This window comes from Carassius auratus, chromosome 36 (assembly GCF_003368295.1).
Source record: "Carassius auratus strain Wakin chromosome 36, ASM336829v1, whole genome shotgun sequence".
NCBI lineage: Eukaryota > Metazoa > Chordata > Actinopteri > Cypriniformes > Cyprinidae > Carassius > Carassius auratus.
The window spans coordinates 19,394,927-19,422,514 of NC_039278.1; the positions used below are offsets into that span (position 1 = coordinate 19,394,927).

At 36.3% G+C, this 27,588-nt stretch overlaps 1 protein-coding gene across 1 annotated transcript; it reads left to right on the forward strand.

The window, feature by feature from the left end:
* Positions 1–13,894: 13,894 nt before the first annotated feature.
* On the forward strand, positions 13,895–23,642 carry LOC113055659 (transmembrane channel-like protein 7). Its single transcript, XM_026222063.1, has 15 exons — positions 13,895–13,911; positions 14,745–14,893; positions 14,969–15,097; positions 15,171–15,241; positions 15,427–15,566; positions 16,343–16,490; positions 16,588–16,752; positions 16,930–17,081; positions 19,008–19,086; positions 19,523–19,620; positions 20,161–20,347; positions 20,675–20,805; positions 21,910–22,050; positions 22,984–23,062; positions 23,237–23,642. The coding sequence occupies exons 1-15, from the start codon at positions 13,895–13,897 to the stop codon at positions 23,306–23,308; spliced, it is 1,758 nt and encodes a 585-aa protein (XP_026077848.1). The 3' UTR covers positions 23,309–23,642.
* The last annotated feature ends 3,946 nt before the right edge of the window (positions 23,643–27,588 follow it).

Sequence of the window (27,588 nt, forward strand, 5' to 3'; positions counted from 1 at the left end):
GCTCTACGAAATGTTGCTTCTTTTACAGAAATTATTAGTTTCTATTTACATTTTTCTGGATTTATCTATGTTTAATGTTTTCCGCATCGCTGGAATCGTATTGCCCTATGTGTATTTGACGTGTGTGTGTGTATTTGACATCCTGATTACAAGTGTGGGAGTGTTGTGAAGGAAAACATCCCTCTAGGGGACCAGAACGTAATTTGAAACACATCCAAAGGAAGGGAGTTTACATAAGATCATTGTGTGAGAACAGCTAACTGACTGCACTGGCACATCTGGAACTGGAAAACTGTGCAGTCCTGTACGCTTACGTTACACCGAAAACCTCTCCAGGACTTGATGGAAACACCACAACATCTGGAGCACATCGTGGGTGAAAGAGCAGACGGAAAATCTGCAGAAATACCCCGAGAACAATTCACCTTCATTCAGATTCAGAGACACAACGGGCTCATTCTATTCCATGACAAATAATATCTGTCTGAATTAATTCAGAATAAGACACAATCGCACCCTTTCACGCTTCAGATTAATCAGATTCTGATCTCATTCCCATAAATACCAGATTCTCATTCAAATTCATGACAATTATGGAAATCTGTGACAAATTTGATGTTTCCAAACTTTTAGGCAACACGTCTGTGCATCATAAAACCCCAAAAACTTCTGATATGGATGGAATCTGATATCCAAACGCAGGTATTGAGACACAGACGATGAATCTAAAGTTTGGGTTGAAGACAGTGACAAAACGATGCATGGTTTTACCATGTTTTGGCTATATAGCATGGCAATTGCATGATTTTTTTTTAAAGTACACTGGTAAATACCAGATTCTCATTCAAAATCATTGCAAATCTGTGACAAATATTATATTTCAAACGTGAACTGTGTGGTTGTTTCAAACCTAGTATGCTCCCTACAAAGGCAGCACATTTGAAAATTATCATGTTTTTTTTTTACCACGTTTTGGACAAGTACCACGGAAATATCACGTTTTGTTTTTGGAAAGAAACGATGTATAGTTTCTAATAAAGTTACTATAGCATCTGATACAATAACTGATTTGTATCTGTTTTCCAGATGTAACATCTCTCGTGTTTGATAACTGTAAACGGTAAACAAACGTGATTATAACGCAGAACTGAGATGTTACTGTTTTACACCTGCGGAAGTTCAAACGCGCCTGGTTGATCCGCTCAAGTCCTCATATCAACTTCATCTCTTCAAAACTCTATTTTATCTCTGTCTGTCGTGAATAAATCAAGTAGATAAACCGTTACTCACCGCTGCTTTCTGGATCGCCGTGTACAAAACTTCTAATGACACCGACTCACTAAAGTCCGAGTCAGTTCAAGTGAATCGATTCAATCGTTTCAAACGACTCTCGACCTCTCACAGCGTTTCGCGGCTGTTCGCGAACTGGTTCAAATGAATCAACAAAAAAGAATCGGCTCCAGATGAACATATCGTGTGATATTACAAAGACCGAGACACTTTAGTTTCCGCTGGGAGGGGTTGAGATGATTTATCACCACACAGTAACACGCACAATACTTTCTATAATGTTTTATTATCACATAAAGGGTGTATTATATAATCAGGGGATACTATAAGCGTAAATTAAATTACACACAAGAAGGTCAACAACCTTAGTAATTTAAAAATAGTATGAGGTGGTTCATTGAACCTTTGGTTTCAGTCAAACACACATCAAAACAAGGACTTAAGTTAGACTTCTCCCTAATTAAACTAGATTCTAAAGTTAATCTGACTCAGTATAAAACAGAACTCTTCCCTGCTTCAGTTCAGTTCCTGTTCAGATGCTCTTTGAAGCATAAAGATGTGCGGTCTGTGTTATTACTCATCACTCTTTCTCTCTTTCTGTCAGAAGTTATTGTCTGTCTATTGCTGATGGAGGAAGTTGATTCGACAGCCAGAGGATGTGTGTGAAACTCTTCTGCTGAATTTGGTTAATTTGTGTTGCTCAAGGTTGAGATTCTTGTGTAATGACGTCAAGATGCAGCGTTCCCATAAACATGTAAACAATAATGACTGTGCATCAATCACAATAACAGTGACTGTGTATGAATCAACCACAAAACATAATCATGAAATGTAATGTATGTTTAGCGACATTAAGAGCTTGTAGAGTTCCCTCAGTGTGAAATATGATGTTACAAGAACTGAGGAAATCGTGTAAGTGTGTGAGCGAACAGCAGAGTGTGTAAGAGACTGAAACTCTGATTCAGGTTATTAAACGTGAGACTTTGAGTCGAGGTCTCTGAGATCTGCTTCTCATATTTAGATGTGACACCCACTCGTTCATCACAGGACTTCCTGCAGACACACACATACAGAAGTGTTGAAGAGAGGAGCGCTCTCACTTGCTCTGTGTTTGTCTGTAAGGATGATGGAGAAAGAAGACGGGAAATCAGACTCCCACAGACTCGTATCAGGTAAAGAAACCTGCTTTAGAAAAAGACAAAAACTTACAATACATTGTCTTCAAAAGTGCTTTTTAACCAGTTTTTGGTTTCTTCATGTGTCTGAGAGCATCTACACTCTTCACAATGCTTTAAAATGGTTCTTTATTTGCACTGATGGTTCTAGTCACTGCACAGAGGTTCTTTAGATCAGGGGTTTCAAACTGTGGTGCAATGTTAAGAGAAAGTGTAAAAAAATACTAATGAAATAAAAAAGATTAAAATACAGTGCATGCATAATTGAAAGGCAAGTCTGATTATATATTTTTTAAAAGCATGTTTGATCATATTTTTATAATTACTATTCATATAATTTATAAGGGAAAAAGTAAATTGTGAAATGTGCTTGAAAAAAAATTAACTTGCAATTATGCATGCAGTGTAAACAACTAAAACGTATAAACAAATAAATTATCAATTAAATAATTTTTAAAAAAATTAAATAAATAAATAAATATTAGATTAAAAATTTAATAAATTAATTAAATAAGTAAATGAGAATAAAAATAAGATTAAAAGTTATAAATAAATACATCAATAAAATACTATAACAGCCAGGCAAGGCACGTTTATTTATAAAGCACATTTCATAAACATCGGTGATTCAAAGTGCTTTACATAACAGAAAGTAAAATAATAACGTGAAAAATAATTGCAAAAATAAAACAAGGAATTTAAAAACTTTGAAAATGATAAAAAAATTTACTTTATGCAATTTATGCTCATTCAATAAAGGCACGGCTAAACAGGTGAGTTTTTAGCACATCTGATCTCTTCTGGAAGCTGATTCGGGCAGCATAATAACTAAAGGAGGACTCCCCTTGTTTTGTGTAGGTTTATATTCAGTAAACATATCTGCAATATATTTCGGTTCTCGGTCATTGAGTGATTTATAGATGAGTAAAAGTACTTTAAAATCAATCCTAAATGTAACTGGAAGCCAGTGTAAGGACCTGAGGACTGGTGTGATATGCTCAGATCTTCTGGTTCTGGATGAGTTGCAGCTGTCTAATGCTCTTTTTGGGAAGGCCAGTGAGGAGCCCATTACAATAGTCCACCCTGCTGGTGATAAAGGCATGAATAAGTTTCTCCAAGTCTTGACTGGAAACAAAACATCTAATTCTTGCAATGTTTTTTAAATGATAGTATGCTGATTTAGTTACTGCTTTGACATGACTACTGAAACTAAGGTCTGTCTCCAGAATCACACCAAGATTCCTGACTTGATTTTTAGTTGTTTGACCCCTAGAGTCAAGGTATGCATTCACCTTGAACACTTCATCTATGTTTCCAAATGCAATGACTTCAGTTTTTTCCTTGTTTAACTGAAGAAAGTTCTGGCACATCCAACTATTAATTTCATCAATGCATTGGCAGAGGGAGTCAATGGGGCTGTAGTCATTTGGAGATAAGGCTAGGTAAATCTGGGTATCATCAGCATAGCTGTGGTAGGCAATTTGGTTCTTTCTCATTATTTGACTTAGTGGAAGCATATACAGGCTAAACAAGAGCAGTGCTAGAATCGAGCCTTGTGGGACTCCGCATGTCATGGACGTCCACTTAGACTTATGCTCTCCTATACTCACATAATAGCCTCTCCCTTCTAAGTATGATCTGAACCATTTGAGTACCATCCCAGAAAGCCCGACCCAGTTTTCCAGTCTCTCTAGTAGTGTGTTATGATCGACAGTGTCAAACGCAGCACTGAGATCTAGCAGAGTCACAATTTAAGCGAATATCATTTATTATCTTAATGAGTGCTGTCTCTGTGCTGTGATGTGGTCGAAAACCAGATTCTCCAGGTATCCATTTGAGTTTAAGTATTTGGTCAGCTAATTAAAAACTACCTTTTCTATAATTTTGCCTATAAAAGGAAGATTAGATATTGGTCTAAAATTGCTCAAAATGGTGTAATCAAGATTGCTCTTTTTCAAAAGGGAACTGCTGTTTTCAGGGAGTTTGGAAATGTCCCAGAAAGAAGTGTGTCAAGATAGCAGGTTGATGATTTTAGGTGCTCCACTATTTCTTACAAAATGTTGCTATAAATTGCTTAAAAAATAGACATAGTATCTTCTTTTTGATATTTAGACAAAAAGAGTATGAGTGTTAAGTTACTATTTATAAGGTTTGAGAAGAAAGTCTGTTTAGCTGTGGCTAGTTCCACATCGAAAGCGTGAAGACTATCTTTATAGATGCTATAATGATTTCAAGTTTTGTCTTCTGTCATATCCGCTTGGCTTTTCTGCATTGTCTTTTCATAGTCTGAACTGCTGTTGATCTTCTCCAAACTGATTTCTGTCTGTTTGTTTTCTTACTGACTATTATTTGAGCAATATCATCAACAGTGTTGGGCATTAACCTGTTATTAGTAACGCGTTACTGTAACGCAGTTCCATTTAACAGTAACTAATACTGTAACGCATTACTTTTTAAGTAAATTAACTCTGTTACCGTTACCATATGGTGCATTGTCCATTACTTTTTAAAAAAATTAATTAATTTTGACTGAAGTGCAGCCTAACCTGTTTCCAGCAGTCGGCAGTCATGGCGAGTCAAGGCAAGAGCAACACGAGTTTCTCAAAGTGGAAATATGCTCATTATTTCATTTTAGTTGAGCAAAAAGACAAAAATCTTTTAGTCAATGTAAGCTGTGTCTTTCTGGTTCGAATGTCCTATCCTAGCCCATGAATTTCCAATCCGTGCGCTCAGATTTTGTAAACTGTACCCTCGGTTTTTGAATCTGTACCCACGAATTCATAATCTGCGCGCACACTTTCGCAATCCGTTCCCATGGATTTGTAAACTGTAGCCTACTCACGGATTCATGCAGCAAGCTCCTACGTGTTAACATACAGTTTTAATGAATATTATTATGTGGAATGGGTCTACAGCAAAGTGTCTTAAGTGATTCTCTTTATGTTTTTCTCATACAGGTGAAACATCTACTGTGGAGTCGCCGGCTTTCAGTCAGCTCCTTAGCATGATAACATAGATTTCATTTTTAAACAGCATTTTATATATATATATGTATGTATGTATGTTTCTTGAAATTGATTCTGAATAATTCAGATTGCTTTCATTTATTTATTTCAAAATGTTCTGTGTTATGTTGTCCATTGTTGATAGTTTTCATACTTAAGCTGTGAAAGGAACATTTTTAAGGGCTCAACACAACAGCTTTCATGATGCAGAAGCCACTTTAGTTTTTGATTCTGAATATATTATTCAGGTGTTTTGTTATTTATTTCAGAAATCCTTGTGATATACAAAATTCAGTTTGTGCTGGTCTGACTTAATCAAAATAGTGTTTAAAAATTACTTACATTACTTATTAATGGGAACATTAAAGAAAGTTCTAAATAACTAAAAAGTTACTTTTAACAGTAATGCATATTTATTAGTAACTACACTGGTGTTGTCATAACGTTAACCTTAGAAAAAATGTTTCTTTTTTGAGACCCCAGGAGCCCAAATTCAGACCCAGAACAATAAAAGTTTGGAGCGGGATCGCGAATCATTTGAGTCAGTTCGGTATTTGGGAGCGGGTTCGCGAATCATTTGAGTCAGTTCTGGAGTTCAAAGTGGGTTTGCGAATCATTTTAGTCAGTTCTGGAGTTCAAAGTGGGTTTGCGAATCATTTGAGTCAGTTCTGGAGTTCAAAGTGAGTTTGCGAATCATTTTAGTCAGTTCGGATTTCGAGCATGAATCATTTGAGTCCGTTCAGGAGTTTCGTAGCGCGAATCATTTGAGTGCGTTCGGGAGTTCGGAGCGGGTTCGCGAATCATTTTAGTCAGTTTGGGCATCGCGAATAATTTGAGTCAGTTCAGGAGTTCGGAGTGTGAATCATTTTAATCAGTTCGGGAGCTCTGAGCGGGATTGCGAATCATTTGAGTCAGTTTGGGGATTGCGAATCATTTGAGTCAGTTCAGGAGTTTCTGAGTGCGAATCATTTGAGTCCGTTCGGGAGTTCGGAGCGGGTTCGCGAATCATTTGAGTTAGTTTGGGCATCGCGAATCATTTGAGTCAGTTCGGGAGTTCGGAGTGTGAATCATTTTAATCAGTTCGGGAGCTCGGAGCGGGATTGCGAATCATTTGAGTCAGTTTGGGGATTGCGAATAATTTGAGTCAATTTGGGAGTTCGGAGCGGCTTCGCGGATCATTTGAATCAGTTCGAGAGTTCGGAGCGGGTTCGCGAATCATTTGAATCAGGGGTGCGTTTCCCAAAAGCATCGTTAGCCAACTATGGTCGCAAGTTCCGTCGTTACCAACGTAGTTCAACGACTCGGTGTTTCCCGAAACCATAGTTCAAACGAACATTCGCAAACTGCATCGCAAACTTGTGTTGTTGGAACGACAGCTCTCCACCTGTGGTTAGAGGCATAATTCGTCGTTATTTTGCTTTGACGACGTCATTGATTGCGCCGCACCTGGGCTGTGTGCTATTCAGAGTTATCGACCCTGTGCCCTATTCCTTTAGATTGCACCATCCACTTTGAGTGATTTAAAAGACTTAAAGTTGTGGTTTAAGTTTATTACATAATTCACCTTTTTTATTATTATTACAAATTCAGTTTGAAACTATATAGCAGCGTGGCCCTCGCGATTATTCTCCCTTCGAAGTGCCCTCTGAAAGCATTCATCTTTCCGATTAGTACGCAGCCATTGTTTCGTTTGTGCGAAGAAACGGTGAGTCTGTCAAGTTATCTTTGTAAAAACATTCCAAAATACATATGTCTCATATAACAATGTTGGTAAAACAGTGTGTTAGAGGTTTTCACAACATATAAAATGTTAACACTCAAATTACAGTATTTTTATATTAAATTAATTTTTAACTTTAAATGAATGTACCTAAATAAAGTAACAAAAAAATGTATAAATAAGTAAGTGATTTTGTTGTTTTTACAGAATTAGAATATAGAATACTCTCTACAAATGTGTTTGTAGTACATACACAGATATTTAACAGAAATTATGTTAGATTAAACAAATGGTTTAAACTGCAGTGGTGGCTGGATGCTGCACAGGTGATAGGACGTATGGGTGAAGAGGACATGTCTCCAGCAGCCAGCTATCACCAAAGCCATGCACCCTCTTCAGCCAACTGCAAACTGCAGAAGTGGCCCACACAAAAAAGCATGTGTGCTTCCATCACCCACCCATCAGGCCGTCACCCACCACCTCCATACATTTCCAACAGCATAATAATGCAGTGTAGCTAACAACTGAATTTAAAGCATTGTTTCTTCTTATTGCCCTCTGAAGATGTGAAGCCTGATGTTGAAGAGCCAGACTGGAGAGGGCCTGATGTTGGAGGCCTGGACTTTGAAGGCAAAGGCCTGGTTGATGCACATGTATCCATATCTCCAAGGATCCTTCCATTGCAACAGGCCCCAGGATGGCCAAAACTGTCTCTTCCTCTGTGGGGACCGGAGGAACTGAACTGATACCCCATCACTCTTGTTTGCTTCCCTCTTACGTGCCACAGTCCTCTGTTTTGTCACACTTGAGAAGTCCCTCCACTTATTCCTGACTTTGTCTGGGCTTAGTCCATATCCATACCTAGCATCGTTTATTTTTTTTGAGTTTTTTCTGCCCAAAATTTATTTTCGTCAGCATTTGTAATGCCATTTTTCATCTTTGAAAATAGCTGGACTTTACTATTTTCCACCTCCTCGAAAAGAACTGCAATTTCAAGCTTTCAAAATTGGGGTTTTCGTGTCATTTTCATTGACACCTCAGAATGGTAAGAAGACATAAAAAGGAAAGATTGAGCAAAATAAGCAATCTACAACAGTACATCACAGTTTTTCAAAACCCATCTTTTTTCAATTGTGGTTAAGTAGGCTATCAATATTACATAAGAAATAGTATTTATTTGAAATTGTGAAATTATTGACATTGGGATCAGAAAAGTAAATAAACCAATATTACTAAATATATTATTTATTAAAAATAAAACCAAATTACTGTAGGTGGCGGTATGTGCTCATGTCTCCAGTCAGCCATTAGATCAAAGAAGAAGAAGAACGACGGCTCAAACCAAAGTAGTTTGAACTATGGATCTGCGACACAGGTACCATGGTTTCGGGAAACAGTCGTGACTAGGTCGTTTCTTTATCATAACGATGCATCGTACTATGGTGGTTAATCTGCGAGCTACGTCGTTGTACGGGAAACACACCCCAGTTTGGGAGTTCGTAGCAATTGTTCGTGAATCATTTGAATCATTTCGTGAGTTCGGATCGGTGTCGCGAATCATTTGAGTCAGTTTGGAAGTTTGGAGCAGGTTCACGAATCATTTGAGTCAGTTTGGGGTTCGCGAATCATTTGAGTCAATTCGGGAGTTCGTAGTGGGTTCGCGAATCATTTGAGTCAGTTCGGGAGTTCGGAGCGGCTTCGCGGATCATTTGAATCAGTTCGAGAGTCCGGAGCGGGTTCGCGAATCATTTCAGTCAGTTCGGGAGTTCGGAGCGGGATGGCGAATCATTTGAATCAGTTTGGGGATCGCGAATCATTTGAATCAGTTCGAGAGTTCGGAGCGGGTTCGCGAATCATTTCAGTCAGTTCGGGAGTTCGGAGCGGGATTGCGAATCATTTGAATCAGTTTGGGGATCGCGAATCATCTGAGTAAATTCGGGAGTTCAGAGCGGCTTCGCGGATCATTTGAATCAGTACGAGAGTTCAAAGCGGGTTCGCGAATCATTTGGCTCATCTCGGAAGTTCGGAGCTGGTTCGCGAATCATTTGAGTCAGTTTGGGGTTTGCGAATCATAGCTGTATATGGATATTTCACTGCATTATTCGGTGTATTCAAATGCATTTATGAATGCATGTGAATGATCACAAAATTCAAGATATGGGGGTTAGAAAATGTATATATTTATATCATTTTATGTAGTTAATCAATATCACACGAAGAGTGCCATTTAAGTTTTTCTCTAAAAATCAGCATGATTAAAATGTGATATTAAGTTACTACAAACAATAATTTAATTACAAATACAAAATGTTGCAGAATAATGTAATATATTAATGAATAATAGCCTAAAGAACATTTGTGCCAAAAGGGTTCTTTCTTGTCATTATAGAACCTTTTCTTTGGAGTTGAGTAAAGAACCCTATGGTTCTATACAGAACCCCAATGAACTCTTTTTTCTAAGAGTGTTGTCCAGTGTTGGGCAGTAACGCGTTATTAGTAATCACTTTAGTTGAGCATAAAGACAAAAACCTTTTATGTTTAATGTAATGTAAGCTGTGTCTTTCTGGTTCGAATGTCCTATCCTCGCCCATGAATCTCCAATCCGTGCGCTCAGATTTTGTAAACTGTAGCCTACTCACGGATTCATGCAGCAAGCTCCTACGTGTTAACATACAGTTTTAATGAATATTATTATGTGGAATGGGTCTACAGCAAAGTGTCTTAAGTGACTCTCTGTATGTTTTTCTCATACAGGTGAAACATTGTTGAAAACATGCAGCCTGTCTCTACTGTGGAGTCAACGGCTTTCAGTCAGCTCCTTAGCATGATAACATAGATTTCATTTTTAAACAGTATTTATATATATATATATATATATATATATATATATATATATAATGAAATTGAAATTGGCATGGTGTGAAGAATCAAAGCTAACTTTAGGCCTGGCATCTCTGTTGTAATGCATGGCTGCAAACCCCTTTATTTTTAAGAGTGTCTTAATAAACGATGCTGTTTGTTGGCACAGCGGAGAGCTGGAGCTCAGAGCTGTCAGGCGACTCGTGTGAATACTATCAGACGGAGATATTCGGTCTGTTGCCGAGCTCACAGGCTTATCGACCCTGTGCCCTATTCCTTTAGATTGCACCATCCACTTTGAGTGATTTAAAAGACTTAAAGTTGTGGTTTAAGTTTATTACATAATTCACCTTTTTTATTATTATTACAAATTCAGTTTGAAACTATATAGCAGCGTGGCCCTCGCGATTATTCTCCCTTCGAAGTGCCCTCTGAAAGCATTCATCTTTCCGATTAGTACGCAGCCATTGTTTCGTTTGTGCGAAGAAACGGTGAGTCTGTCAAGTTATCTTTGTAAAAACATTCCAAAATACATATGTCTCATATAACAATGTTGGTAAAACAGTGTGTTAGAGGTTTTCACAACATATAAAATGTTAACACTCAAATTACAGTATTTTTATATTAAATTAATTTTTAACTTTAAATGAATGTACCTAAATAAAGTAACAAAAAAATGTATAAATAAGTAAGTGATTTTGTTGTTTTTACAGAATTAGAATATAGAATACTCTCTACAAATGTGTTTGTAGTACATACACAGATATTTAACAGAAATTATGTTAGATTAAACAAATGGTTTAAACTGCAGTGGTGGCTGGATGCTGCACAGGTGATAGGACGTATGGGTGAAGAGGACATGTCTCCAGCAGCCAGCTATCACCAAAGCCATGCACCCTCTTCAGCCAACTGCAAACTGCAGAAGTGGCCCACACAAAAAAGCATGTGTGCTTCCATCACCCACCCATCAGGCCGTCACCCACCACCTCCATACATTTCCAACAGCATAATAATGCAGTGTAGCTAACAACTGAATTTAAAGCATTGTTTCTTCTTATTGCCCTCTGAAGATGTGAAGCCTGATGTTGAAGAGCAAGACTGGAGAGGGCCTGATGTTGGAGGCCTGGACTTTGAAGGCAAAGGCCTGGTTGATGCACATGTATCCATATCTCCAAGGATCCTTCCATTGCAACAGGCCCCAGGATGGCCAAAACTGTCTCTTCCTCTGTGGGGACCGGAGGAACTGAACTGATACCCCATCACTCTTGTTTGCTTCCCTCTTACGTGCCACAGTCCTCTGTTTTGTCACACTTGAGAAGTCCCTCCACTTATTCCTGACTTTGTCTGGGCTTAGTCCATATCCATACCTAGCATCGTTTATTTTTTTTGAGTTTTTTCTGCCCAAAATTTATTTTCGTCAGCATTTGTAATGCCATTTTTCATCTTTGAAAATAGCTGGACTTTACTATTTTCCACCTCCTCGAAAAGAACTGCAATTTCAAGCTTTCAAAATTGGGGTTTTCGTGTCATTTTCATTGACACCTCAGAATGGTAAAGAAGACATAAAAAGGAAAGATTGAGCAAAATAAGCAATCTACAACAGTACATCACAGTTTTTCAAAACCCATCTTTTTTCAATTGTGGTTAAGTAGGCTATCAATATTACATAAGAAATAGTATTTATTTGAAATTGTGAAATTATTGACATTGGGATCAGAAAAGTAAATAGACCAATATTACTAAATATATTATTTATTAAAATAAAACCAAATTACTGTAGGTGGCGGTATGTGCTCATGTCTCCAGTCAGCCATTAGATCAAAGAAGAAGAAGAACGACGGCTCAAACCAAAGTAGTTTGAACTATGGATCTGCGACACAGGTACCATGGTTTCGGGAAACAGTCGTGACTAGGTCGTTTCTTTATCATAACGATGCATCGTACTATGGTGGTTAATCTGCGAGCTACGTCGTTGTACGGGAAACACACCCCAGTTTGGGAGTTCGTAGCAATTGTTCGTGAATCATTTGAATCATTTCGTGAGTTCGGATCGGTGTCGCGAATCATTTGAGTCAGTTTGGAAGTTTGGAGCAGGTTCACGAATCATTTGAGTCAGTTTGGGGTTCGCGAATCATTTGAGTCAATTCGGGAGTTCGTAGTGGGTTCGCGAATCATTTGAGTCAGTTCGGGAGTTCGGAGCGGCTTCGCGGATCATTTGAATCAGTTCGAGAGTCCGGAGCGGGTTCGCGAATCATTTCAGTCAGTTCGGGAGTTCGGAGCGGGATGGCGAATCATTTGAATCAGTTTGGGGATCGCGAATCATTTGAATCAGTTCGAGAGTTCGGAGCGGGTTCGCGAATCATTTCAGTCAGTTCGGGAGTTCGGAGCGGGATTGCGAATCATTTGAATCAGTTTGGGGATCGCGAATCATCTGAGTAAATTCGGGAGTTCAGAGCGGCTTCGCGGATCATTTGAATCAGTACGAGAGTTCAAAGCGGGTTCGCGAATCATTTGGCTCATCTCGGAAGTTCGGAGCTGGTTCGCGAATCATTTGAGTCAGTTTGGGGTTTGCGAATCATAGCTGTATATGGATATTTCACTGCATTATTCGGTGTATTCAAATGCATTTATGAATGCATGTGAATGATCACAAAATTCAAGATATGGGGGTTAGAAAATGTATATATTTATATCATTTTATGTAGTTAATCAATATCACACGAAGAGTGCCATTTAAGTTTTTCTCTAAAAATCAGCATGATTAAAATGTGATATTAAGTTACTACAAACAATAATTTAATTACAAATACAAAATGTTGCAGAATAATGTAATATATTAATGAATAATAGCCTAAAGAACATTTGTGCCAAAAGGGTTCTTTCTTGTCATTATAGAACCTTTTCTTTGGAGTTGAGTAAAGAACCCTATGGTTCTATACAGAACCCCAATGAACTCTTTTTTCTAAGAGTGTTGTCCAGTGTTGGGCAGTAACGCGTTATTAGTAATCACTTTAGTTGAGCATAAAGACAAAAAACCTTTTATGTTTAATGTAATGTAAGCTGTGTCTTTCTGGTTCGAATGTCCTATCCTCGCCCATGAATCTCCAATCCGTGCGCTCAGATTTTGTAAACTGTAGCCTACTCACGGATTCATGCAGCAAGCTCCTACGTGTTAACATACAGTTTTAATGAATATTATTATGTGGAATGGGTCTACAGCAAAGTGTCTTAAGTGACTCTCTGTATGTTTTTCTCATACAGGTGAAACATTGTTGAAAACATGCAGCCTGTCTCTACTGTGGAGTCAACGGCTTTCAGTCAGCTCCTTAGCATGATAACATAGATTTCATTTTTAAACAGTATTTATATATATATATATATATATATATATAATGAAATTGAAATTGGCATGGTGTGAAGAATCAAAGCTAACTTTAGGCCTGGCATCTCTGTTGTAATGCATGGCTGCAAACCCCTTTATTTTTAAGAGTGTCTTAATAAACGATGCTGTTTGTTGGCACAGCGGAGAGCTGGAGCTCAGAGCTGTCAGGCGACTCGTGTGAATACTATCAGACGGAGATATTCGGTCTGTTGCCGAGCTCACAGGCTTATCGGAGGCTTCACAACGACGGCGTCTCTGACCCTCAGGTTGAGCGTTTGGACAGAATCTCCTGGAGCCCCAGCGTCCCGCTCCGAGATCTTCCCGTCTGTCTGCAGGACAAGAGAGACCTCCGGTGAGCATGAGACACACTGCTCATCACTGACAAGAACAGAGAGAGAAAACCAGGTCAATTTGGTTACTTTTACTGAATGACTTCAAATGAGTTCAGTTAAGAATATTTTAAATGGGTGACTGGTTTTTGTATTGATTTGGAATTTTTGAGTGGGTTTAAATTGAGAGAATCAGTTTTATTTATTTGTTTATTTACTTTTCTTTGAATGATACAAATATTACCAATAATATCAATCAAATTAGACAAAAATAAAATCTATTTTGAAACTAAATTACAATTTTATTGAAGGAAGAGCAAAATTTTGCTTCTGGTTTTGAAATATATATATATATATATATATATATATATATATATATATATATATATATATATATATATATATATATATATAATTATTAACAGACGTTAATAATAAATAACATTAATCAACCATGAATTAGTTTTACATCTTGATTTTTCTTGTTGTTTATTAAAGCATTTAATGTTTAGCATTTTAATTTACATTAAAACGTTTTTTTTTTTTTTATGTTTTAATTTTTCTTGTTTTTCTTTTTTGAAGCAAGCAATCAGTTAGATTTTATAAACAATGACCATAAATAATGGTACTTTATATTCACTGAAAAAAAATACTGATACTAATATTGTCTTAATTTAAACCCACTCAAATATTCCAGCTTATAGCTTGATTTTATTTATTTTATTTTTAAGCATTTTAATTTAGGCTTGATTTACATTTTATTTTACTTCATATCTTTTTATTGGTATTTAACAAGAAAATAAATACTGGTATATGCAATAAACTGTATAAAACAACATTTAACAAACTCAAAAATTCTTTTTTTTTTTTTTTTTTTTAGCATTGAAAAAAAATTAATTGCGAGACGTAAACTCAGAAATCACAGAAAAAAAATAAAAATTGCAAAGGGCCAGAAAGATCACTATGTACACTTGTGTCAATCAGAGAGCTGCAACACCTGCAGAGACGCAGCATTGGGTACTGGGACTCCTGGAGGCGGAGCCAGCAGAAAACAAGGCGGCGCTTAAAGGAGCAGTTGGGTGGGGCCTTATCAGGATTGTTGCTGTGGAAACACACGCTCCATAAGATCGAAGGTGACTGTGAGTGTGTTGTGTGTAGGTGAGTAGATGATGCTCAGACGGGTTAATCGTATGTGATCTGCTGCACAGGTCAGTTTGGGGTTGGGGTGAAGGCGTACTTCGTGTTCCTGCGGTACCTGCTGTGTCTGAACCTGCTGTACAGCATCATTATCACCGGATCCGTGCTGATGCCGACGCTAACTTCCAGAAACTACTCAGGTACTCATGGTTTGTTCGACTGAGGGTCAGGGGTTAATACTGATGCACTAATCCTGACCTGATGTACTGTAAAAACACATTTTTATCTTTTTAGAATCTCCGGGATTCCAGACCTACTCATTTAAAGACTTTTTTGTCGGATCAGTAAGTACTTTTATCATGGTCCACTGAAAATGAACATAATTTTTTAGATTTCAGTATTTAATAAACTCATTTAACATCATTGAAAACTCACTTGAAATGACCAGAGAGCAAGCAAAAGTCATGTGGCTGATTATACTGCATTTGAATTTGACTATATATGGATTTATATGGAATCTTTTTTCCAGGGTGTTCTTGAAACCTCTCCAGTGTTTCATAGTTTCTACAGTCATGGGTCTCTTGATTCAAAATGTCCAACTTCTCCAATCCTCTTTCTACTTGGCATGATCTCTGTCCTCTTCCTCAGCTACATCATGGTGGTCCGCAGGTCAGATCATTTACCTTTGAGCTATTAAACTAATTAAGTTTTACCAGCTTCTTATGGCAGCCTGCATTTTCTACACTTGAGGGACATGGTGATGGGAAAAACACAGGTGAAAAAAAAATCTAATTTCAATGCTTTGGCATTCATAAACGTTTTGTGTTCCCCTGAGAAACTTTGCATTCCCTCACAAAACTTTAGAGTTTTGTTTTTCAAGAAATGTTACATTTTTACAAGTGAATGTAAAGTGAACACAAAAGTTTTATGCAATGTTTCTCAGGGAACAAATGTTTTGTAAACAAATGCAAAGTTTCTTGGAGAGTGCAACATTTTTAGAATGCAAGTTTTACGAGAGGGTTTCTTGGAATACGCAAAAGTTTTAACACCCAAACGCAACATTTCCATTGAAAGGCAGAAGATTTTTTAAGCTAACAAAATTTTTTCAACGAATGCAAAAATTACGTAAAAAAATTACATGAACAAATTATCAGGAAACGCAGAGGATCTATGAGCGAACGTAAATTTTCTCAGGAAACTTACAGTTTTAATGAACAAATGTAAAGTTTCCAAGGGGAACACAAACATTTTATGTGTAAATGTAACGTTTCTCAGAAACAAAAGTTTGGAGGATGAGCAGCAAGTTTCTTGAGGTAATGCAGAAGTTTCGCAAGTGAACACAGAAGCATTGAAATTATGATTTTTTTCTCTCATCTCATATTTTTTCCATCACAAGTCCCTGTAGTATCTTGGAACACTGATCCCCATTGTGCTGCTCTCTTCAGGACGGTGGTCGGCTACAAACACTCGTGGCTCACAGGAAACCGCTTCAGTTCCAACATGAGTAACAAGGTCTTCAGTGGGTGGGATTTCTCCATCCAGAGCCCTGAAGCAGCGTCACTGAAACACAACTTCATCAGGAACGAATTCAAGGTGAGAAGTCATGTCAGTCTCATAGAGAGTGAGTTTATAGATGGGTTAGCATACAGGAACATTAGCCCCACTGGATGACCTTTGACCTCTGCTCCAGATGGATCTAGAAGAGCAGACGTTTCAACAGAGAGTCCAGCAGCGAACGCTCAAACACTGGGTTCAGCTCATCTTGCTGCGAGTCTTTCTGAACTTCCTCGTGCTGGTTCTTCTGGGCAGCTCATTCATTCTGAATTTTTTTGCAAGACGTTTGTCACACACTGAGGTAGAAATATTAAGTAAAATGATTGAAGCAACTCTACACAACTTTTAGTGGTTGAAGCATAAAGCTGCAAGTCAATTGTTGTAAAACAGTGAATTACGATATATATATTATGTATGTTTGGTTTATATAATGGTTAATGTCCAGGCATCATGCTCTCTCTCCGTCTTCATTATTTAGTGTGGGAATCAATGGACTGTGTGTCTGATATTGAAGTATCTTCCTGCGATCACAATGACGACAGTAAACTACATACTTCTACACGTCTTTAGTAAGATCTCAAAGTTGGAAGATTACTCGCTCACCATCCAGTTGAACCTCACTCTAATCAGGTCAGACAGGTTAAATTCAAAGTGTATTTTTATAGCGCTTTTTACGATACAAATCATTGGAAAGCAACTTTAAAGAAAATTAAGCTCCTACAATATTTAGTAGTAGCTTATCAGTGGTGACTGTCAGTTTATGTGCATATAACAGGAATTTTCAGAAAAAGTAATACAAGACGTAGTCAACCAGACGATGAACATTATTAACAGCAATTATTATATGATGCAATCACACTTTTAGCAATACAAACCCAATTCCAAAAAAGTAGGGCACTGTACAAATTGTGAGTAAAAAAGGAATGGAATAATTTACAAATCTTATCAAATTTTATTTCCAATAGAATATAGATAACATATCAAATGTTGAAAGTGAGACATTTTAAAATGTCATGCCAAATATTGCCTCATTTTGGATTTCATGAGAGCTACACATTCCAAAAAAGTTGGGACAGGTAAAAAATAAGAGGCTGGGAAAGTTAAATGTACATATAAGGAACAGCTGGAGGACCAATTTGCAATTTATTTGGTAAATTTGGAACATGATTGGGTATAAAAAGAGCCTCTCAGTGTCTCTCAGAAGTCAAGATGGGCAGAGGATCACCAATTCCCCCAATGCTGCGGCGAAAAATAGTGCAGCAATATCAGAAAGGAGTTTCTCAGAGAAACATTGCAAAGAGTTTGAAGTTATCATCATCTACAGTGCAAAATATAATCCAAAGATTCAGAGAATCTGGAACAATCTGTGTGTGTAAGGGTCAAGGCTGATCACTATACTGGATGCCCGTGATCTTCGGCTCTTAGACAGCACTGCATCACATACAGGAATGATACTGTAATGGAAATCACAACATGGGCTCAGGAATACTTCCAGAAAACATTGTCGGTGAACACAATCCACCCTGCCATTCGCCGTTGCCGGCTAAAACTCTATAGGTCAAGAAAGAAGCTTTATCTAAACATGATCCAGAAGCGCAGGCGTTTCTCTGGGCCAAGGCTCATTTAAAATGGACTGTGGCAAAGTGGAAAACTGTTCTGTGGTCAGACGAATCAAAATTTGAAGTTATTTTTGGAAAACTGGGACGCCATGTCATCCGGACTAAAGAGGACAAGGACAACCCAAGTTGTTATCAGCGCTCAGTTCAGAAGTCTGCATCTCTGATGGTATGGGGTTTCATGAGTGTGTGTGGCATGGGGAGTTACACATCTGGAAAGATGAGCATCAATGCTGGAAGGTATATCCAAGTTTTAGAACAACATATGCTCCCATCCAGACGTCGTCTCTTTCAGGGAAGACCTTGCATTTCCCAACATGACAATCCCAGACCACATACTGCATCAATTACAACATCATGGCTGTGTAGAAGAAGGATCCGGGTACTGAAATGACCAGCCTGCAGTCCAGATCTTTCACCCGTAGAAAACATTTGGTGCATCATAAAGAAGAAGATGTGACAAAGAAGACCTAAGACAGTTGAGCAACTAGAAGCCTGTATTAGACAAGAATGGGACAACATTCCTATTCCTAAACTTGAGCAACTTGTCTCCTCAGTCCCCAGACGTTTGCAGACTGTTATAAAAAGAAGAGGAGATGCCACACAGTGGGAAACATGGCCTTGTCCCAACTCTTTTGAGATGTGTTGATGCCATGACATTTAAAATCAACTTATTTTTCCCTTAAAATGATACATTTTCTCAGTTTAAACATTTGATACGTCATCTATGTTGTATTCTGAATGAAATATTGAAACTTCCACATCATTGCATTCTGTTTTTATTCACAATTTGTACAGTGTCCCAACTTTTTTGGAATCTGGTTTGTACTTGTCAGTTCTGTCTGTTGTTCTGTACAGGTCATGTACTTTAACCTCTGATGTGTTATATTTACAAGTTGCTGTGGTGTTAAACTTATGTGAGTATCAATCCCATGTGCAGGAGCATTTTCCTAAATTTGGCGTCTTTGGGCATCTATCTGATCTTCCTCATTGTTCAAGTTTCTTCAGATAAACCCAAGGTTTGTTTAGTGGGGAAAAGTTTTTTCTCCTATTTTATTTTTCTTGCCAACAATTTTCAAAGATGCCAAATTATGTAATTATAGCTCTTTAGACTTCTTGGATATATATATATATATATATATATATATATATATATATATATATATATATATATATATATATATATATATTATATTTATTTATATATATTTCTACTATTGTATTATATTGGATTATTTAACTTTCTTTTTTCTTATATTACTGCTATTTTCAATCTCTTGCTGTGTAATTCCTATGAATGTTTGCGCTATATCTGTAATTGTACAGAAATTCCTTATCTGTAAATATACTTGGCAATCAAGCTCTTTCCTGCTTCTGACTTCTGAACTATTGACTCATTCGTTACAGTTGTTTTTATTTCTCCTCAAATGAGATTTAACTTATCTGTTTTATCAGTGTGAAGAGAACGCGTTTGGAAAGGAGATGTACAGACTTACCATCTTAAACTTCCTGATGTGTTTCTTCAATGCATTTTTTGTGGCCTACCCAAGAACGTGAGTTATTAATATTTTATATAACTTCTTTAATACTTAATGAACCCTATATATGTCAAATATTTAACTGTAGATTTGTTTTAAGTCAGTACCAACATAACAGCACATTTGCATGTTCACAGCTCTCTGGTGTCCGTTACTGTCCATATGACATGCAGGGTTTTTTTTAACAAAAGTTTTGCAACCAAACACAAACACCACAAAGTTTCTTACTGGAACGCATACCTTCTGTTGGTTAACATAAAGTCTCTAAGGGAAATGCAATGGTTTTGCAACCAAATGCAAAACTTTTGCATTTAACTAGAAAATTTTGAATTTGGTTTGGAGTTTCTCAGGGAATGCAAAAGTTTTGCGAACCAGTAAAAAGTTTTGCGAGTGAAAGCAACGTTTCTCAGGGGATCGCAAATGTATTATTATTTTTTGTGAACACAAAGTTTTCCAAGCAAATGTTTTGTGAGCAAACAAAGTTCCTCTGTGTAATGTAATGTGTAACGTAAAAGTTCTGACTCTGCTTCAGAAAATGACTGCATCTCATCATAGGTTGTTGGTGGAGAGGTTTCCTTCATCAAATCTGGCGCAGATATTAGGCAAGCAGCAGTTTGAGATCTCCTTCAATGTTCTGGATCTGGTCAACAGTCAGACGGTCACATGGGTCGGTGTGTTTTACTGTCCTCTACTGCCGGCCATCAGCGCCATCAGGTTCCTGTTCCTCTTCTATTTCAAGAAGGTTTGATGTTTTATTTACTTCAGTAGATGAATTGGTATATATATACTGTATATATATATAAATCAGCATATTAAAATAATTTCTGAAAATCATGTGACACTGAAGACTGGAGTAATGATGCTGAAAATACAGCTGCACATCACAGAAATAAATTAGATTTGAATGTATATTAAAATAGAAAAAGTTATTTTACATCATAATAATATTTCACAATATAAAATTTGAAACTCCTTTAATTCCTGTATTTTCGATCAAATATATGCAGCTTTGATGGGCAGAAGAAACTTTTTGGGATCCCAAACTCCCACATATTTCTGTTTCTATCAGTTCACAGTGCTGCGGTGTTGTGTTCCAGCTCAGAGAATGTTCCGGACAGCCAGTTCATCTGTTCTCTTCCATTTCATGCTATTGTTGGGTCTCTTCATGGCTATGATCACATTAATTGCCAATATCTTCAGGTACTATCCAATGCTGATCAATAATTATAATATAGTGCACTTTAAGGCAAGTCAAAACCATTGTTTTTTCATGCACTGGTCAGTTTTGAGATCATGGGCTAATGTGTTTTTAGAATACACCAAAAATACTAGTTTAAGTGTACTTTATCTATTTGCGTCTGTAGATTTAAATTCAAATACATACCTTTTAAAAGGTTTTTCTCCACTTCTGCGGCACTAACAAACACCAAACTTAGCAGTTTTATTCCTCTCTATATTCTGAAGTATTTTTCTGAGGGGTTTGTGAATATATAATTCACAGTGTTTTATTCAACATTTTTATTCCTAACAATATGATGCATTTTTTTTCTGGTGGTCGACAGTATTTTCTTAATTATGGACTGATATCCTCCCTCCAGAATTGGTCTCCTTTCAGAATAGTGGAAATAAAACATCAGAAATACAAATTTTAAGTGTTTATTTTATCACACTATCTATTTGCATCTGTAGATTTCAACTGCAATACATATCTACACATCTAAGTCACTTAAAGTTATTTTCTCAAAATGAGTTTTTTCTACACTTCTGTAGCACTTACAAACACCAAAACTTACAGTTTTATTCCTCTCTATATTCTGGAGGATTTTACTGAGGGGTTTGTACATTTATCAATAACCTGAGTATTTATTCCTAAAAACATGGTAAAAATATATATTTTTCTGTATATTTCACGTTATTTTCTGATTTTTGGAGTGATAAAAAGAAAAATCCAAAATCCCTTCTGTAAAAACCTTCAACTGTAACATGGCAACAAAATCAAATAAAAGTTTTTAATCTGGCTTTATCCGGGGTTCAGAATTATTTTCTGGAATTGTATGCGAATTAATGCGTATTTAATTAGACAATGCCAGAATTTATGAAAACTTACAAAAATACAAAAAACTTGTCTTAATACACTGTCATTAATCAACTGGGGAAAGCTATGTATACTCACCTGTGCTGCCTTAATAAAAGAAAAAAAATTAAACACCTATTCTCTAAATATTGGCTCTGTAGACACTTGTAATAAGTGAACTTATTCTAGTTTCTCACACATTCATAAACCCTATCATCTTCTCCCGTAAGGTTTGAACAGGGTAACTGTGGCCCGTTTGAAAACACAACCGTGTTTATTGTGACCAGTGGGTGTATAGAAGAGAAGCTGCCCGGTCCGCTCAACTACATCTTATCTGAGGCCTTCGCTTTCGCTCTGATACTGGCTGAGGTGTAAGTGTGTGTTTATGTACTTCTGATGCAGGTGTGATGGAATCAGGGTTAGTAGTGTTGAAATAAAACCAAAAACACTTACTGAACATTACCTGAACATTAACTAAAATATTAATATTTGTGATCCTGCAGCATAAAAGCAGTCACTGAGGTATATTTGTAGAATAGACGACAATACACTGTTTGGGTCAAAATTATAAATTTTTCTTTTATGCCAAAAATCATTAGGATATTAAGTAAAGATAATGTTTCATGAAGATATTTAGTACATTTTCTAACGTGAATGTATCAAAACTAAATTTTTGATTAGTAATATGCATTGCTAAGAACTTCATTTGAACAACTTTAAAGATGATTTTCTCAATATTTAGATTGTTTTGCTCCCTCAGATTCCAGATTTCCAAATAGTTGTATCTCAGACAAATATTGTCCTCAGAACAAACCACACATCACTGGAGAGATCATTTATTCAGCTTCAGATGATGCATACATCTCAATTTTGAGAAATTGACCCTTGTGAATGGTTTTGTGCTCCAGGGTCACGTATAAACACTTACTTTAGTTAAAAAGTCCACATTTCTCATGTTTGTTTAGTTTATGTTAAAATACAGAATTACTATATTAAAATAAATTCTATAAACAAAATTTACTTTAAGTGGGAAAAAATATTATAATGTAAAATTAAACTAAAACTATATAGACAAAAAACTAATAAAAATGATAAAAACAAACGACAAATTACTAAAATTAAAATAAAAACAGAAAATATAAAAATTTAATATAATGAAAAAATATTAACAAAATAGTATAACAATACTAAAATAATGCTGCATGCTGTAGTTTTGTAACTAATGTGTTCAAGAGCATAGAATTGAGTAGAGATGCTGCATGTTGATGCAATGTTCATTTATAAGCGGTTCTTCATATTCACAGAGTCATACTGACGTTGTACGTGTCTCGCAGACGAGCAAATCATATAGCCATGGGGAGACTAAAGGACATGTTGGTGATGGTAAGTGACAGAACTTAAAAAAGAGCAGAAGAAGAATTGCATTTCTTCAGCAGATGCTTTTCTGCAAAGTGACATAATTTACAAAAATTACCACAATTTCCATGCAAGAAATGCAATTTCAGATCCCGCTTGCAAACATTAACTGTCCTATTTCTACCTTTATTTTCTCTACAGTGCAGCTCTGATAAACGTTTCCTGGTGAAGCAGCACTCGGCGATTATGAGACGACAGCAGAGGACATGTTAACATCACGTGAAATAAATATGACAAAACTAAAACAAACAGTAACTTAAACTCTTCATTTATTAAAGTGCAGGAAAATAAACTGCTGCAAGGATTGATCTGAAGCTACTCAGCAAACAGTGGTCTATGTGTTTATAAGTGTCATGGAGAACTGTTTTTGGTTTTAATATAAACGCACATCAGGGGGGAAATAAAATAAATTCACCAAATGTGTGACATGAGTCTTTTAAAGTTTAATTTTCTGATTTCATTTCATACCATAAACCCATAAACCTGGGTTTATAATATAAGGTCAAAGTTCACCTAAATGTCAGTTTAATGTGTAAAGTAACGATGACTATATTTGCATCCACAATAATTATCTGTTTATTACAGATTTATTGTCTGTCACTTTAAATGCTTTAAAAATCATATGGATTTTAACTGTCTGTTTTATTTTATCCAAAGCAACTTACATTGTATTCAGGCTATATAATATTATTACTTTTTGTTTATCCGTATGTGTGTTCCCTGGGACTTGCACCCACAACCTTTTGCTCAGCTAACACAATACTCTACGACTGAACCACAACAAACAATTAATGTTTTTACAGTCTTCCCCATCATTGTGTAGCCTAGTGAACCCAACTGAGAAACCATTGTGAAGACTCAGGAAACATTTGCAGGTGTTTTGAGTTGATCTGCTGATTGGCATGTCACCATATTCAAATTTGTTGAGCAATTGAATTGGTGGGATTTTGTTGAATGTAAGCCAAAATCATCACAATTAAAAGAACCTAAGATTTAAACTACTTCAGTCTGTGTGCATTGAATTTATTCAATACATGAGTTTCACAAGTTGAAAAATGAAACAATAATAGTTTCCTGTACTAGTGCTAACCGACTGAATAGGTTTAAATACACAGTATTCAGGTCTAATTTTAAACCTTGTCAATGTATGTTCAAACTTTTTAATTGATTAAATCTATTTTTGTCACAATATTTAAGCTGATTCTAAGCAAATAAAAGAAATGCATAATGAAAATATATATAAATGTTTCTTTTTTTTTGCAATTAACTTCTTTATGCTGATTGTAAGCAATTGAAATAAAAGCATTATGAAAAGGTGATTATTTAGTTGCAATCGAATAGATGCACATTGCTTAATTAAAAACTAAGCCATATTAAAAACTGTTAGATTTTACGCAAGTTCGGTTGATCTCTGTGCAGGTTTTGCTTTTAAAACTCAGGTTTATGCTTTTGTCAGTTATTTACTGTTAGTTACTGGCTCTCTGGAGATGCTCTCAGAGTGGACGGGGCAAGTGAAATGCATTCTGGGATATACTCATGCAAATCTCAAAGCCAGATGACTTTCAAGCCGAGATATTCCAGCAGCCGAAACCTCATGCCTTCAATACACTGAATCAACACTTTACATCTGCCCCCATTCTTACTCTCCCAGATCCACAGCTGCCCTTTGTCCTGGAGGTGGATGCCACAGAAGTGCAACCTGTTTGATATAATAAAAAATACACAACTAGTTGCATATGCCACAGATATGTTATGAATGCATTTGTTTAATTTAGTATTAGAAAGCAAAGAAGGCAATGCTGAAGCCTAACACATAAGCTTCTCAGTTCATTAACATGCTCCACTGTGGAAATTAGTGCACTAGCATCAGTATCACACACACTTCCTTTAATCACGAACTTGAGATGAAAAATAGATTATTTCAGACTTATTATAGCATTGCTATAGGACTGTGACTCATAACAGGTTTATTGTTCAGGATGATGTGAGAAGTTATTTGAAGGAGCATTTCTCCAGAAGGCTGCCCTAACAACCAGTATGTTTTGAACAACACTATTAGGCACTCATTATTATTAATACTCAATGATACATTGTGGCATTCAGTGAAACTGAAACAGATTGTTAAAAGTAATGTGTTACAATATTGCGTTACTTATATACAGGTAGTTACTTTTTATGGAAAATAATACATTATACGTTACGATACATTACTTTCATGTTACTTTTTAAATATGAGCCGGGCTTGATTGCTTTTAATATAAGAAGTTCTATTTATAGCAAATGTAAAGCGCATTCACTCCAAAAAATGTAATGAATAAACCTCAGACGGAAAAGTATATTCATGTGCAAAAAGTTAGTGTATCTAAAGTCATTTTTGTTTATTAGTATGGTTGAACTGGATCATCAAAACTCATCACCAAAGACTAAAATGGGATTAGATACATTTGTGTTATTTATCATTTAATTATTGCAGGTTTGCGTCACAATCTAAGTTTGCATTTCACTGTTTTAATTAATTTTGAGGAATATTAAATTTGTGTTTTCGCAAGTGAGATGAATTCAGATTTAGTCTAGAACTACATCATGTTCACACAACGCCTCTGTACTTCAGATTTCTCCCAATATTGGGGATCTCGAAGTGTTGTGGACACCTTTAAATCCTGCAAAGCCAAAACAAGTCCGGGCCCAATATCGGCAGCCTTGTTCTTTCTTGTTGTGTGGAACAGCTAGGACCTATTTTTTATTATTTTTTAATCAATCTATGCACCAACAGTAGGTCCCTGACTCATGGAAACAGTCAATTATAGTTCCTTTACATGATTACAGACCCATATCCTCAGCTCCACCTGCTGGAGGAGAACAAAGTTATGAGCTTAGACTTCCTCTCAAACAGATCCCAGTGAGAGAGAGTAAATGGCCATCTCTCAAAAATAATATGAATTTCAGATGTTCCCATCGGGATTGTGCTTTAAACTCCTTAAATTCAGAACCAACTGATATTTTGTGTGCCATTCATGCTTCTCAATTCTATAAAGAACCACAGATAATTTAGTGACTTATTGTTTGTTGACTGTTTTATTATTTTAAGCCATGCCTGAAAAGTAGGCAATCTTTGTATTAGTATTGTGTGTGTGATTTGTACTGTATTATCTGTTGCTCAATGAATTGCCCAATCGGGGACAAATAAAGAATTTGAACCTAACCAAAAACCAACACAAAACCCCCTGTTGTCAAATTCAACACTACATCTATTGATCTAGCATTTCACTAACTTCTTTCTGTCAAATGTTTTGAATGGAAAGTGTGTTTTAAATAGAAACCATTATTTTATATTGTAAAAACATTTTGTAAGATTAATGTTTTCTTCAGAATTTCTGATCAAATAAAAGCAGCCTTGATGAGAAACTTCTTTAAAAACATTACAAGTCTCACTGACCCCCCATAGTGTATATATATAAACACATGACTTTATGAACAGCATAAACATGGGACATCGCCTGAGTTGTGTTAGGAGGTTATTATTTATTAGTTCTTTCTTCAGATAGCTGTGGTTTCTTCATGTTTCCACTAGTTCTACTTCAATTCTGTGTAGTTTCTAGAAGCATCTTTGCTCTGTTTGACAGGATGAAGCCCGTTCCGTGGTATATGAAGACTCTGCTTCAGAATAAATCTCCAGTTTTCTGGGAGTTTAATCAGATCTACTGAAACTGGAAGCTTTATCCGTTGCATGTTAATCTGTTGAGACAGAGCTTTATTCAGACTGACACAATAGACAAGTGCTCATGGGTTGACATGACTGTGACCAATCAGAAGCAAAGACTGCCAACAATGTGTCTACTGTCAGATTCATGTCAAATAAGAGCGGGTTTGTACCTACTTAATGTATTTTGGAGACAGATTTGTACCCCAAAGTGAGCAAAACCTGACAAAAACCTCCATTTGGGGACATCCTCATTAGTAAACTGGAATAAAAAATAAAGCAAATTAAGTTTTTTGAAATTGTAATAATGCAGGAAGTTTTCTGTGAGGGTTAAGGATGGATTTAGGAAAAAAAAAAAAAGTGTAAAACTATCTGTATATAAAAGCTATAGAAGTCTATGTATTGTGGTCATTTAGAGAGCTAAGTAAACATGTGTGTGTGTGTGTGTGTGTGTGTTTTGGGGAGGGAACATTACAAATAAATAGAAAATATGTTTTGATAAAGCCAAGTATGTTCATTTTGATAATTACATTTTCAGATGATTTGTGTGTCCTTGAGTCACACATTAGCTGCTGTTAATCTACAATGTGTGTTAATATGCTAATTAACTCATTATTAAACATTAAACTGATTAAATTTAATCTCTTATGATCTGTAGTAACTTTAAAGACTTTGCACCTATTGAATTTTCACTCAATGTCACGAAGTTTGAATCGTTTAGCGAATCGGTTCTTTTGAACAGTTCGTTTTGACGTTCGTCTGGATGGTGCGAATCATCGTAAAGATCCGGTTT

Coding starts and splice junctions, on each gene's coding strand:
- LOC113055659 (XM_026222063.1), top strand. Junction 17,082..19,007: donor TTGAACCTCACTCTAATCAG/GTCAGACAGGTT, acceptor TCCCATGTGCAG/GAGCATTTTCCTAAATTTGG. Junction 20,806..21,909: donor TTAATTGCCAATATCTTCAG/GTACTATCCAAT, acceptor TTCTCCCGTAAG/GTTTGAACAGGGTAACTGTG.